General features: G+C 39.9%; 4 protein-coding genes across 6 annotated transcripts; 3 read left to right on the forward strand and 1 right to left on the reverse strand.

The window, feature by feature from the left end:
• The first annotated feature begins 67 nt into the window (after nucleotides 1-67).
• Nucleotides 68-2,289, forward strand: noxred1 (NADP-dependent oxidoreductase domain containing 1). Its single transcript, XM_061063431.1, has 6 exons — nucleotides 68-336; nucleotides 596-777; nucleotides 1,149-1,329; nucleotides 1,411-1,565; nucleotides 1,719-1,917; nucleotides 2,043-2,289. Exons 1-6 carry the CDS (start codon nucleotides 179-181, stop codon nucleotides 2,167-2,169), a joined length of 1,002 nt encoding a protein of 333 aa, XP_060919414.1. The 5' UTR covers nucleotides 68-178; the 3' UTR covers nucleotides 2,170-2,289.
• A 725-nt stretch (nucleotides 2,290-3,014) lies between these two features.
• tmed8 (transmembrane p24 trafficking protein 8) lies at nucleotides 3,015-5,471 on the forward strand. The gene is made up of 5 exons (XM_061063498.1): nucleotides 3,015-3,126; nucleotides 3,245-3,338; nucleotides 3,452-3,545; nucleotides 3,723-4,016; nucleotides 4,187-5,471. Exons 1-5 carry the CDS (start codon nucleotides 3,017-3,019, stop codon nucleotides 4,402-4,404), a joined length of 810 nt encoding a protein of 269 aa, XP_060919481.1. The 5' UTR covers nucleotides 3,015-3,016; the 3' UTR covers nucleotides 4,405-5,471.
• Nucleotides 5,472-6,781: 1,310 nt separating this feature from the next.
• On the forward strand, nucleotides 6,782-11,084 carry zgc:163014 (uncharacterized protein LOC100038766 homolog). Of its 2 annotated transcripts, none has more exons than XM_061063495.1 (15): nucleotides 6,782-6,960; nucleotides 7,048-7,212; nucleotides 7,280-7,385; nucleotides 7,580-7,702; nucleotides 7,791-7,904; nucleotides 8,128-8,241; nucleotides 8,346-8,459; nucleotides 8,652-8,823; nucleotides 8,898-9,026; nucleotides 9,119-9,306; nucleotides 9,426-9,622; nucleotides 9,725-9,816; nucleotides 9,901-9,955; nucleotides 10,195-10,292; nucleotides 10,456-11,084. In XM_061063495.1, exons 1-15 carry the CDS (start codon nucleotides 6,899-6,901, stop codon nucleotides 10,677-10,679), a joined length of 1,953 nt encoding a protein of 650 aa, XP_060919478.1. In that variant the 5' UTR covers nucleotides 6,782-6,898; the 3' UTR covers nucleotides 10,680-11,084. The 2 variants fall into 2 exon arrangements, with proteins under 2 accessions (XP_060919478.1, XP_060919477.1); XM_061063494.1 differs by having other exon boundaries at nucleotides 6,783-6,960; nucleotides 7,577-7,702.
• A 35-nt stretch (nucleotides 11,085-11,119) lies between these two features.
• On the reverse strand, nucleotides 11,120-13,088 carry gstz1 (glutathione S-transferase zeta 1). 2 transcript variants are annotated; one of them, XM_061063499.1, is made up of 9 exons: nucleotides 12,882-13,088; nucleotides 12,480-12,531; nucleotides 12,334-12,401; nucleotides 12,085-12,165; nucleotides 11,862-11,987; nucleotides 11,707-11,782; nucleotides 11,564-11,616; nucleotides 11,437-11,486; nucleotides 11,120-11,315 (listed from the first exon to the last, which is right to left on the reverse strand). In XM_061063499.1, exons 1-9 carry the CDS (start codon nucleotides 12,909-12,911, stop codon nucleotides 11,189-11,191), a joined length of 663 nt encoding a protein of 220 aa, XP_060919482.1. In that variant the 5' UTR covers nucleotides 12,912-13,088; the 3' UTR covers nucleotides 11,120-11,188. The 2 variants fall into 2 exon arrangements, with proteins under 2 accessions (XP_060919482.1, XP_060919483.1); XM_061063500.1 differs by lacking the exon at nucleotides 12,882-13,088 and adding an exon at nucleotides 12,625-12,860.
• Between the last annotated feature and the right edge of the window lie 70 nt (nucleotides 13,089-13,158).

A 13,158-nucleotide genomic window follows, 5' to 3' on the forward strand; every position in this document is an offset into this window, starting at 1 on the left:
GAATTACCCTTTATTTACGCATCCATAAAACATTTAGTGTAAGAGTCAAGTTCAACCTTTTAACTCGTAAAGACTTGAAATATGTTGGGGTCGGAAGTTGTCATGTTGTCATAGAAACAGGTGGACGAGGCCGATTTCACACCAAGCTCGTCGGGTCACATCTTGAATTTTTAAGACGATGGGGGACGTAACAGCTGGCTTGAACAGTTTTTCTTTTGAGACTGGACTGACCGAGGAGGAGAAAGAGTTTATACATCTTCGTGCACGCGCCGCTGGCCTGACATTTTGCGGGTGCGCGCACGCGGTGTTCCTGTGCAAACTCGTACAATCGCTGAGGTAATGTAGCCTTCCTTTTGGTCTATTTTAAGTTTCTCTGAAACCGGTAGCAACTCTACAATAACACTGACGTATATTTATGGTACTGATTTAAGTTACTCATCCTTTCTTAATGTGTTTTTCCTTATTGTCATTTAAATTTGTATTGTTTTGATTTATTTTGGGAACCCCCTTTAAACGAAATTGTAGGCCACATTTCAAGGTGTTTATCCTAACACATAAATGATCAATTATCAAACTCTTATTGATTCACATTTAGATGTATGATCCGAAGTCGCACTGCAAACAGAGGCTCACTGGCATCTAAAGAAGACAGAGACCTCCGTGTTGGGATTCTGGGGATGGGTCACCTTGGAAAACAGTTGCTCAAGTCCCTCCTTGAAAAGCCCAGCATCAAACCTTCAAACATTAAGATCTCCAGTAGAAGACCAGAATCTACAGGTATACTGCTGCCAAAGTCAGCCAATAGTCCCAGATATCACAATAAGTAGCCCCATCATAACACGACTGTAAATATTAAGTGGGGGGTTGCTCATCGTCTTGAGTCAAGGTTCACATAGACCGGGGAAATAACATTGAGTATTGGTAGGGATGGAACTAAATATTTAACTATTTCATAACAAAATACCACAGTGACCTGATTATAAAAACATTCTACTGCTTAGAGTTTTTATGATTATTTATAATATTATTTATAATATTTGGGATTAAACGAAAAATTACTTTCCTAAATTGTGTCTTAACCTACCATGAGTGTTGAGAAAGTCCAAATGAGATGGCTCCTGAAGTGTGTGCTGTTTGTTTATTTTCAGTGGAATTCATGCAGGCCGGGGTTGAATGTTTCTTCAACAACAGCAGACTGGCAGCAGAGGCAGACATATTATTCCTTTGCTGTCTGCCCTCTGACCTCCCTAAAGTTTGTGCTGCTCTCCGCTCTAATCTATCAAAGCACTGCCTTGTGTACAGCTTCACTTCAGCTGTGCCTGTCTCGAGGTAGTACCCCACTCACAAAGTATTAATCCATGTTTGTTGATTATCAGTCTCTAAATTCCACTGTGTTTATCTATTTTTCAGATTGGCACAGCTTCTTGGACATGATTTTATTCTCAATCCTCAGTATGACTTTGTGACTGGTGATGCTGCAGAAGTGTGGCGGTCCTGCATTCATTTAAAAACAGTCTTAACTGATCCTTTGTTGATAAGGGCTTCCTGTCCTCTTACAGCGAGTGGTATATTATTTTTCATTATTTAAAAAATACAAATCTTGAATTTGAATTCAGCACTTTAAATCAGATCTTATAAGATCTAAGAGGACAAATGTGATGCATTACCCATGTTTTGATTTTGTATATTTAAATGCAATTATATTCCTCTTTATTCAGGTGGCATTTCTCTGGGTCTAAACTGGGTGTGTGCAGTGTTGTACAGCCTGCTAAATATCTGCACCGTGGCCAGACTGGGATCTAGTGATGCTCTCTGTCTGATCAACAAAATCCTTCAAGAGAAAGGGACTCACGCTGTGGAATTAAATGCACAGAATTTCATCAGTGCATCATGTGCATCTTCTCTTCTATCAGGGGAGTAAGTGCTACTCCAGAACAATCAAGGATACAGCAGGTTATACTTTCATGTAACAATGAAAGATAAAAGGAATAGACGCTCAAGTTGAAATAATTACATATTGTCCCTTGTTTTTTTCTTTCAAGGCCCTTCCCCTGGATTTCTCTCACTGATGCCCAGACCAAAGACACCCCACTGCAGTGCTTTCTATCAAGCGACAAGCCTATGAGACAATGCATCTCTGCAGTTTACAAGTTACTGATGCAAGATTAGACCCACACCATCTCTGAGTATCTTCCAAGATATTTTTCTGTATAACAAAAAGCAGAAATTGTCAACATCTCCTTCAATACATTGCAATGCTTTGTCAATAAAATCAGTTCATGAAAAAAGTTCATTCATTGCGTAAGTGCAGATTTAACAGCAATATTTATATTACATGAAATATAAAAACAACTAAAAACTTTTACAAATGTTCTACACAAAAAAAAAAAAAGAAGGAAAACACAGAAATTAAAAGTGAGCAGCATTCAGCCTCCTGTGGTGAGGCAGGCAGCTCTCACTCAGAGGACCTCGGTACTTCCCAATCGCACATTTTCGGCTACACTCGAGAAAACACGGAAGTGTCAAAATACGGGACTATTTTTTTTCCCCCCCACAGAAACAGCACAGTGGATAGATCCGTCTGATGATTGTGATATGGAGAGGGGTTCCCCCCGATGGCTTGCTTTCGACTAGTGGAAGTGAAATCTAATCAAACTATCAGATTACATCGTGGTAAGATTAGTTTTTAAATCTGTCTGCCCTCAGCCTCGCCTTCACTTTCTGTGTTTGCTAGGTAGCGTTAGCCTTAAAGATGCTAACCATCGAGCCAGGCAGCTACAGGCAAAATGTCCGATTATGAAATTGCAACCAGAGCGGATTCAATTTACATTTCAACCATATCAAGTGCTTGAGAAGTTTGTGTCGTTCGTGTGGCCCTTTAATGTCTAACAGGAGTTCGTGTGCATTTCGAGGTTAGCGTCAGTGCTGTCATCTTTTCCTCCCTCCGTATTTGAGAGGGGCGGGGCTTCATCTTTTCCAGCCACGCAGACTGACTGAGGTGTTTGTCTATACAGCCATGGAGAGATTAGAGGCTACATCAGAGCTTCAGTCGCGGCTGTCCTCCCTGTCCTTCTCATCTTTTCCTGGAATAACATCTAATCAGTCCGACGACCGCCCGCAGGACAGGTAAGAAAGGTAGCCTGTTGCTACTTTAAGTCTTTTTTTTTAATAAAGAATCACTGTTGATAGTTATACTTCCTGCATCCTCATATTTTTTTTATTGATGACACTGTTTGCTCTTCAGGCTCCAGAATACAGACCTTTCACAGAGCTGTGTCCAATCCAAAATCCAAGCCGATATGGAGGAAACTAAGGAGGATTCAGGACCATATACGGAGGTAGTTAATATTTAGGAATGTCTGGAAAGCTCTCAATGGTTGTCGATAAAAGAGAAGTGCAATACTATCTGATTTCTTAGCCGTTATTTAGTTTGGTGTCTGTTCATTTTGAGGGTAATGAAGAGGTCCCTGCTGAGGTGGCCCCAGGGGAAGGAGGCGAGGAGAGCAACAGCTCTGGGAGCTGTCAGCTCTCCGCTGAGATGAAAGGTGAGGGCCTGCTGATTGTGCCGTCATGACTGCTGCTTTGTTTTTTTTTTCTATGATTCGGATCAAGAGTATTCATGAATCTGTTACACGTGTGTTCACAGTGTATTGCAGCTATAAAAACATTCATTGAACGCTATAGACACGATTCTTCATGTCACTTGTTCCTCCTGATTGCAGCCCAGATGCCGCCCCTGAACCCCCCATCAACATGGACATCTGCTGCTCTGAAAGAGCTGAAGGCGAAGCTCCGCACGGAGGAGGACAGCATGGTAACAGTTTACCGAGGCGACATCATGACCGTTCACGTGCCCACTGTGCCCGAGGCCAAAAAAGTGTGCTGGGAGTTTGCTACAGACGGCTATGACATTGGCTTTGGCATTTATTTTGACTGGACTCCCGTCACAAGCCGGTCCATCACTGTACACATCAGCGAGTCGAGCGATGATGAAGAAGAAGAGGAGGAGCTTGAAGGTCAGTGTTATCCTGACTCACACTGTCTCAATCATCACCACTTTTTCCATCAAACATATTGGTCTTTCTGTGTCTACAAAACACACCATAATGCTGTTTTAATGTGTTTTCCTCTAGCTGCTACCTGAGCCAGTGTCTTGACTTTGTGCTTTACGTGGTTTCTGTTTCAGGGCCTGTCAGCAACGGAGACATCGAGAAGGGCTCCAAAAGTCGTTCAAACTCAAGCCTGGGGGAAATCCTACCTGTTTACCGCCAGGACAGCCACTTGTCCATCCATGGGGGGAGCCACGACTTTCCAGGTGAAGGCACTTACCTCCTGAAGTTTGATAACTCCTACTCACTCTGGCGAAACAAAACTCTTTACTACAGAGTTTATTACAGTGCCTAAGATGCCAAATTATTGTTTATGAATGTACACTTTACTTTACGGAAGTATACGACTCTGTAGAACAATGAACTATTTTTGATTCCAAACATGGAAAAAGATGAAGTTATAATATATAAAGGTTAAATATCTATTTTTATCATAATCAGCTTGTGTTTATTTCCATAAATAGTCAGATAGTTTTGGAGACAACATTTGCTCGAGTGTCTTGCTGATAGTTATTTGAAGAAGCCTTTCATAATGTGCCATGTTCCCATGAATGCACTGTGCTATTTGGTCATAAAACATATATCGTCTTCAGTCCCAACATTTCTATGGTAGCAGTGATCAGGGAATACCTGCACAGGATATTTTTCACCTCGCCAGGTGCTTAATCAGCAGTGCTCTGCAGAAATTGAGATTCTGTGTGTGTGTGTGTGTTTGCGTGCGTGCGTGCACCTTCTATGATTATGTTGTCACCTGTATGCATCCTTCTGCTTTGTAGCGTAAGTTATTTTTTGATCTGTGTTGAAATAAACCATGTGATAATGAAGAATATTATTATGTGTTTCTGGCGCACAGAGCTGTCTTCTGTCCTAGTGGTGTGTTACTAAATGATGTAAGTTGAATGTACTGATAACAGTTTTCCAAAGTGTGCTTTTTTTATGACACAAATAAAAGTCATCCCTTATCACAAAACACTCTTATTATGTAATACGTTCAATATTTACATTTGCCTCACTCCCCCTCTAAATGGCAGTGTCACGAGTAGGGAGCGGTTGCAATATTTCATCTAAATGTATTCTGTGCACAAGTCTATGGAGACTGAGATCATCGTGTTTCTTTTTGAGTTTCCTTGATGTTTTGGGCATACATGTGTTCAACAGCTTTGTTACATCCTGTTTCTAATATCCATGCCTCTACCGCATTCACCTGTGCGCATGCTTCCCAAAGATGTCACAGATTTGGCTGCTCAATCTGTATACAATGTAACCGACTGTGTTTAAGTTGCCCATGTTTAATGTACTGTACCCTCACTGTAAGTCATGATGAGATTCGTTATATCCCACAATAAAGAGAATATTGTCTATTTTTTTTTGTGGTTAATTTTGCATCGATTCTGTGTAGGGATGCAAATTGCAATATTTTTTATTGTAATTGTATTGTTTGGTTAATCTATAATACTTGGGAAATGAGATGCAGGTAAATGTAACACGACAAATACTGTAAGTCAGTTTTGTGTGTTGTCTCTAACCAACCAAATCCACTCAGTCCACCTGAGACCCTATCCTTTCATACCAATGTCAAAGCAAGATCCAGGATTAGATAGTGCTTGAGGGGATGCTCCCCTGTGTTTCCATTAAATTGTGGCATTAGGGGTTTGATGTAATTCTTACAGAGGTACTGATGAAACCAAGTTTTATTTTTAGCCTCCCCAAAGACCAGTCAGAATCCAGTTGTACTTGTATGACTCACCATTTTACTTGATAACTTGAATAATAATCATAGTCTTATTTACGTTCATACAGTTAGACTCTAATGGTTTTCAATAAATCACAACGCTGTATAAGATGTATTAGAGAGATTCATACTTTTCTGTATTTCACACTATCAACAATGAATAAAATGTCAACTTAATAACATTTTGTTGCACTTTCTCTGTTGGTAAAGGTAGATGTGAATCAACATAGTACTGTACAGACAACAAAAAGTTAAAATAGCCTCACTCACTTTCCCACTTTTCACACAGCTGGAGAAATCATTTAATAAAAAAAAACATGCAAGATAAATTTACACTTTAAGACATAATAATAATAATAACTTTATTTATATAGCACCTTTTAAAAACACAGGTTTACAAAGTGCTTTGACAAACAGCAAAAACAAGAACAAAGCAAACTAAACCAAACACAGAAGAACATTAACAACAGTAAGAATCTAACAGATGCAAAATACTAAAAATAATTCAATACAATTCAACAGAAAATAACCCAAAGTGCACAGTACCCAACAGACATATATAACCCGACCCTCACAAGAACCATTATAGGAACCCAGGCAACACAAGAACCTTACAACAAGAGCTGAGACCAAGAGGACCAAATATTTAAAAAGATGTAAGAAACTAAAAGAGCTGAAAAAAATAAATAAAAGATAACAGCAATAAGAAGGTAAGAGCAGTAAAAGAAATAGTGGTTAAAGGATCAAAAAACCCAAAACTATAATATTAATTAAAAAAAAAAAGTAAATATAAATAGACATAGGCCTTCTGTAAATCATTATTACAATGAAACTGTATGAAAGACCGTCTCTAAAACATATTTGTAGTTTAACACAACAGCTATATTGTGTGTTTCATTAGGCCTAATTTAAAGTTGGGGTTTCCAGGTGCGCCTTCTCTCAGCGTCCTCGCGCTCAAGTCAGCCAATCAGATGCGATTAACCGAGCTCCAGGTCACACCAAAGTGCTGCTCGTGGTTTGAAGTGTACACTTCTTGATGAGAAGACTTTGAAACAACATGGGGAAGCAGAATTTCTATGTGCTGTACTCCCTGCGTGACGCTCCCCGACAGTTTATTAGGTAGGCCTTTTTTGAAATACCGGTATGTAGTCGCTTTAACCCTGAAACAGCATCTTAACCATGTCGTCTGGGATATTCAATCTGCAGCAAATCCAACCGAAGGTGCTTCCAAGTCCACGTGCCCCTGCCTCTTCCCAAACAGCTGGTGGTGTTTGGTCTTGGAGAATGGAAATATAATGAGACAACAATCTCTGTAGAGGTTGTGGTCAGTGCTGAAGTACAAAAAATTGGGACCCTGACATCTCAAGCGAGGTACGTTGACCACTTTCTGCAAAAACACTCGACACTGAATGGGTAAAATTGACCTTTTTGAACTCAGGTGCCTGACCTGGGAGGGGGAGTGGAGCTCTGACATCGTCTTAGTGGCAGCAGAGAGAGGCAGGAGAGGAGTTTATGGAAAGATTGTGCTAACAGTGTGTGGAGAGGTAGGATGGTTTTAGTTTTATGTGAAGTGGTAGCCTAACAGCTCCCTGTTAATATCCAGCATAAGGAAACCAAACATATTTTTTCTTTATATTGAACTCCATAACTTAACAGATTTAGAAGGCACATTCACCCTTGGTTAATATTGTACATTTCCTCTGTACTATTTGATGCAATGTCATTGTCCTTGAAGCAGGCACAGGATAAATCCAGTGTCTTCAGCAGCACTCCTCTGGTTCAAAGGAAATGTCTGTTCCCAGACAAACACAATGCCACTGATCTCTCTTCAACTTTAAATCAAAGCATTGCAAACGAAACGGTGAGATGTGTAAAACAATATTATTGGTTTTGCTTTTTATTTGTTCCTTTTTGTGTGTGCAAATTGTCTATACTGTCCTGCCTTTCAGACAACTGCTGATGTGTCACACTTGGGTGAAAGTGCTTCATATGCAGACATCCAAGTAAACAAAGTTGACACCAGCATTTTCACTAAGGGAAAGAAACCCCACGTTTGGCCTACGGTAAGAGTCATGCCTAAGACTAACTAACTGCACAACTGTTTTCTCTAGTGCACATTTATTTTACTACAAGTTATTACTGCACTTTAATCTGAACAGTAGCTGCATTTAACTTGTTACAATTTAAATGTATATCTTTTTAGCAATGAATGTCTTTCTTAAAAAGAACCAAACAGTTCAAATAGGTTTCATTTTTGAAACATGTCTATGTTGTCCTGCCTTGCAGATTAATGCTGATGTGTCACACTTGGGTGAAAGTGCTTCATATGCAGACATCCAAGTAAGCAAAATTGACACAGGCATTTTCAGAATTAAAAATAAACCTCCAGTTTGGCCTACGGTAAGAGTCATTCCTAACAATAACTGCACATTTGTTTTCTATCATTTAATGTCATTCTTATGTAATGTGTATGTTTCCAATGTTAATGTTGTAACACCTTGCAGATTAATGCTGATGTGTCGCACCTGGGTGAAAATGTTTCTTCGGCAGGGATCCAAGTAAACAAAATTGACACCAACATTTTCAGAATTGAAAATAAACCTCCAGTTTGGCCCACAGTAAGCCAAACAATTAACTGTATTTTAATTGTATTTAATTGATTATTGCAGTTTATATCACTCATTATTAAATTGATATCTTCATATATATTGATGTATATCTTCATTTAAGAAGTCTTCTGTGTTTCTTTTAAATTGACTCTATGGTTTGAAACCTGCTTTTTAAATAAGCTGTCTTTCCTTACCTATGAGGAGAAGACACCAAAACGTACAGTTATCAGTAAGAGAGGCCAGCTCACATGGAGTTTAGAGGACAGTGACAGCCTCGCAGAGGACATTGACCAAGCTTCCACCCCCAAGAAAATGAGGATGTCCAGGAAGAACAGTCTAGAGGAAGTGCAGATAAAGAGTGAGAACAGAGAAGGTCAGAAACAAACCTTTACAACCAGTGCATTCTTATGAGTCCACACAATGTATTTTGACAGTGATCATGTTTAGTTTCAGCATGTCCATCGGAGCGCTGGAGCCACACAATGTGTTTGAGTGACCCTGACACCGCCATCCTCATCGGAGGAGAGACAGCAGAACACAACTACTGCAAAGACTCCCTGTGGAAGCTGGAGTTAGGTCAGTATGATATTAGTGTATTTGTGCTTTTACAAAGAACTTTTTTTCTTTTCTTTAAACATTTAGTTTCTTTCTGACCCTTTTTTTTACAGATAATGACTTCTGGTTCTCTATGAACTCCTCTTCTTCTGGACCGGTACCCCCATGTGCTCGAGGACACTCTGCCACCTATGACCCAGACTCTAAATCAGTTTTTGTTTACGGAGGCCTGAGGGAAGGTCAGCGCTACAGTGAGCTCTACATCCTGAATACTCAGACCTGGAAGTGGAAGCTTGTCACTGTAGGTTTTTTTTTTTTTTTTGCAAGCTGTCAACATACTGAAGTTTTCCTTATCAAACGCTGCACTAGAGTTTTTGAAATGCTCTCTTTCTGCTTTTTTTTGTGGATTTACCCCTTTAGGCAAAAGGGAACATTCCTAATTTGGCATATCACTCTGCAGCCTTTTATAAGAAAGAGCTTTTTGTCTTTGGTGGAGTTCAGCAGAGCCATTCCTCAGCAGATAAACCCTGCAGTAATGCTCTGTACATCTTCAACCCAGAGTTTGAACTCTGGTACCAGCCCATTGTGGAGGGGGACAGACCTCTGCCTCGGTTTGGGTAAGCCTTCTTTTCAAAATCCCCTACAGTGAGTTAACTTCCACCCAAATAAGTTTCCCTTCCTTAAAACGTGAATCTCAAGATTATGTTTGTCTTAAACAGACATTCAGCCACTCTGATGTCCCATAAATTGATGATATTTGGTGGTCGTAAGACGGCCACCTACCTGAATGATCTCCACGTGCTAGATCTGGGTAAGAGGAACATCAGATAGCTGCACTCGGCAACACTTTTGACTCCAGCTTTTAAATTATTATTTATTTTCTTAATGAGGAAAGGATTCATGGAGTACACAGCTGTGAAGTGCAGAAACATGCCACCGCTGCCTCGAGGGTGAGTACCCATCTACTGATCAGCCTCGAGAAATGTCATCCGTGTAGCCATCTGGTCTTTTGGGTTTTGGCATTTTGGAAGAAATGAACTGCATTTGAATTTCATGGTTTAAACACAACATCTATCTGAACTCTCCATTTATCTTTACATTGAATAATAGAAGTCAGGTGCTTTAGTATTCTGTAGAAACTGGCTTTACAACATCAATGTGAAAAGTGTTCTTGACTGTACATGGACAGGTTTCATGCAGCTATGCCGGTGTCAGACAACAGGATACTTATCAGCGGCGGCTGCAGTGCAATCGGAGCTCTGAAGGATGTTCATATTTTCAACACTGGTGACTTTTTAATTTGTTTAATGCACTGTATTTTATAAAACTATATCAGCGTGTCCGGTTGACTTCTCACTTTTTAAAGAAGTAAAACATTTTAGGACCATTACAGACGAGCTAGTTTCCATTGTGTCACAAACTGTTCTGTGATTTTTTTCCTTCCTTTCAGACACCAACATGTGGAGCTCGGTGGCGTCTCCTCTGCTCTGCTCAAAGCCTCGTGCAGGACACAGTATGATACCTTTGGGATGCTCCATCCTAACAGAAGCTGAGAAGTATGAACAGGGCAAAAGTGTCCTTGTTGGGTGCAGTTTGCTTGTGTTTGGAGGATCAGACTGCTCTGGCACTTTCTACAATGACACAGTGAAGTGCTCAGTGGAGCTATCTGGTTAGTCAGAAGTGATGATTTTGAGATCCAAACAGGACAATTGGTTTTATTATTCCAAAACAGTACAAGTGCTGTGATCTGTCCTGATGATGTGACAAATCAGAGTTTCTCAATGTTTATATATATATATTCCTTATGGTTATATTTGTGGTTTGTTGTTTTTGTGATTTATTCTTTCCCCTTTAACTTGAATATAGCTTCTTTTTAGGAGTCTATTTTTAAATAACCATCACAGAGATCTCATGCTGCATGCAGTGAAATGAGAGGTTTTATGATTTGCATAACAAATCTGATGTATTTTACACATTAGGTTATGACCTTAACCTGTCCCCATATCAGTGTATTCAAACAAAGTGCTGGACTGGGTGAAATGGATAAAGGCAAATGCTAATAAATGTTTTGAACTGAAAGTTTCCTTGTAATTCAAAGTAACTATACTCCACTGTATTTTTCTTTCAAAGCATTTTATTTAACAAAGTACAAAGTTGCTTGTGTTATTTGAAACTGTCGAGTTCTATGCACGCAGGTCAGCAGGTGTGTCTGGTTGGTTAGACGGGTGGCTTACTTTGAAGGCATCAATCTCAAGTAAGGTTTGATTTAACCTTTTGATAGTGGGGTACTGCTCCATGTCCACTTTGAATCTGCACAGATTAAAGACAGATGGTATTTAAAGTGAAGAAGGTAAATAATGCTGACTCCAGGTTAAGAAAAGTTCTGAATGAGTTTATAATGAAGTTCTATTTTTAATGTCTGATCACTTACCTCTCTGCATTGTAGACTTGTGGAACCAGACAGATGTCTGCCATGGAGATCTAAAAGAGACAAGATGGATGCTTTTCTTTTTTTTATCAAACTGTGGTAACACATTATTCCATGGTCAGGCTCTTACCTCGTCACCCACACAATATTTCCCTGCTGTTTGCTTCAGAAGCGGCTCGAGAGCTGAAAGAGAGTGCGCATGAATAATATTGTAAAGGAAGTCTGGAGAAGAAGGAATACACTGGATGATAAACTTGATGCGCTTCCACCAACCTTGAAAGCCACGATCAATGAAGTGCTGAGACCACTGCACCTTTTCTGCTCCTATTTTCTGAATGACGTACAAATTCTGAAGCACAAAAGGTTTTTTTTTTTTTTAGTATTCAGTAACAAAAGCTGACTAATCATTTGGACTGTATAGTTCATACCTGCAGTGGCTGAATCCCTGAGGCAATAATATCACTTATGATCCGAACATGTGCACGCTTCTTTGGGTCTGCTGGGAGAAGCCGAGCCCCTGGCCTGGTCTCATCAAGGTACTGAATCACAGCCAGCTTTGTGAGCAGGAAACCATATATCCATTACATTTCAAGTGGATAAAATGTGAATGATTTGCAAGATACACATGGGTGAAGAGTTTGGTGGACTCACTGACTGAGACAGGGTGATGCCATCGATTTCAACTGCAGGCACTTGTTGCATGGGGTTCAATGTCTTGTACTCTTGTGTACGCTTTAACACAGAGGTTTTTTTTTATTAGATTAGATTGGGATTCTTAAAAGCTTGCAAGAAATAAGTAGTAGTAACTAATCTTATAGCAGGGTTTTAGAAAAGAGATCTCCCATGTTTTCATGCACAATCATTTTGTATTTATACACAGCATGAGAATCTAAACTGTACCTGCTGACCTCCATCTTTGATTAGGTTGACTGGGACCTGGTCATATTCAATACCTTTGAGAGCAAAAGCTGTTGCACAAAAAGTAAATGATCATTTTGCAGACATCAAAATCCAACTAGGCAGACACATGCTGAGGCATAACTTACCAATACGAACCCTCCAGGAGCAGGAACTTCTGAAGTACCCATGAAGAACAGGCTACAAAGAACAACAACACCAAAAGCTTTTAGTCCATTGAGAAAAGAAAACACATTTTCCCTACGCAGATTAATTTTCTGTCTACTAGTTCACCTTGGTTTGGGTAGACATAGCTTTTTGGCTGTACTGTTCCCTTCAGCTAGACGGAATCAACTATTGAAAGCAGATATTCTTCAATTTTACAGCCTCTCCATCCTCCAGCAACCAATAGCATGTGGCCCTAAAATCCCTCCTACTTAATCTTTGGTCCATGACTAAGCAACAACTGGGCTCCATATGGTTCACATTAGCGACCCAGTGCACACACACACATTACACTTTGAACACAGCCAACAGTGTTTTTACTGTACCTTGGACATGCAGGCTAATGACAAGTGCATAGTTATGTCTGGTATGCCTGTCTGTCAAAATGACGTCGATTAAATGTTGCACATTGCAGAACAAAGTGCCACTTCCTGTCTTCAATGATAAGAACTTAATGACATATACACATAGCTTGGCTGGGATATAATTTCTGAAGCCTGAGAGAAAACATCCATTGACTTCAGCTAGCTTTTTAGTTGAGCTCAGGATTGCGCAACACCGATTTGATCTTTTAACCAATGCCTGAGCGGCTTCTAACTTTAA

Source organism: Labrus mixtus, chromosome 18, assembly GCF_963584025.1.
Source record: "Labrus mixtus chromosome 18, fLabMix1.1, whole genome shotgun sequence".
NCBI classification, from domain to species: domain Eukaryota; kingdom Metazoa; phylum Chordata; class Actinopteri; order Labriformes; family Labridae; genus Labrus; species Labrus mixtus.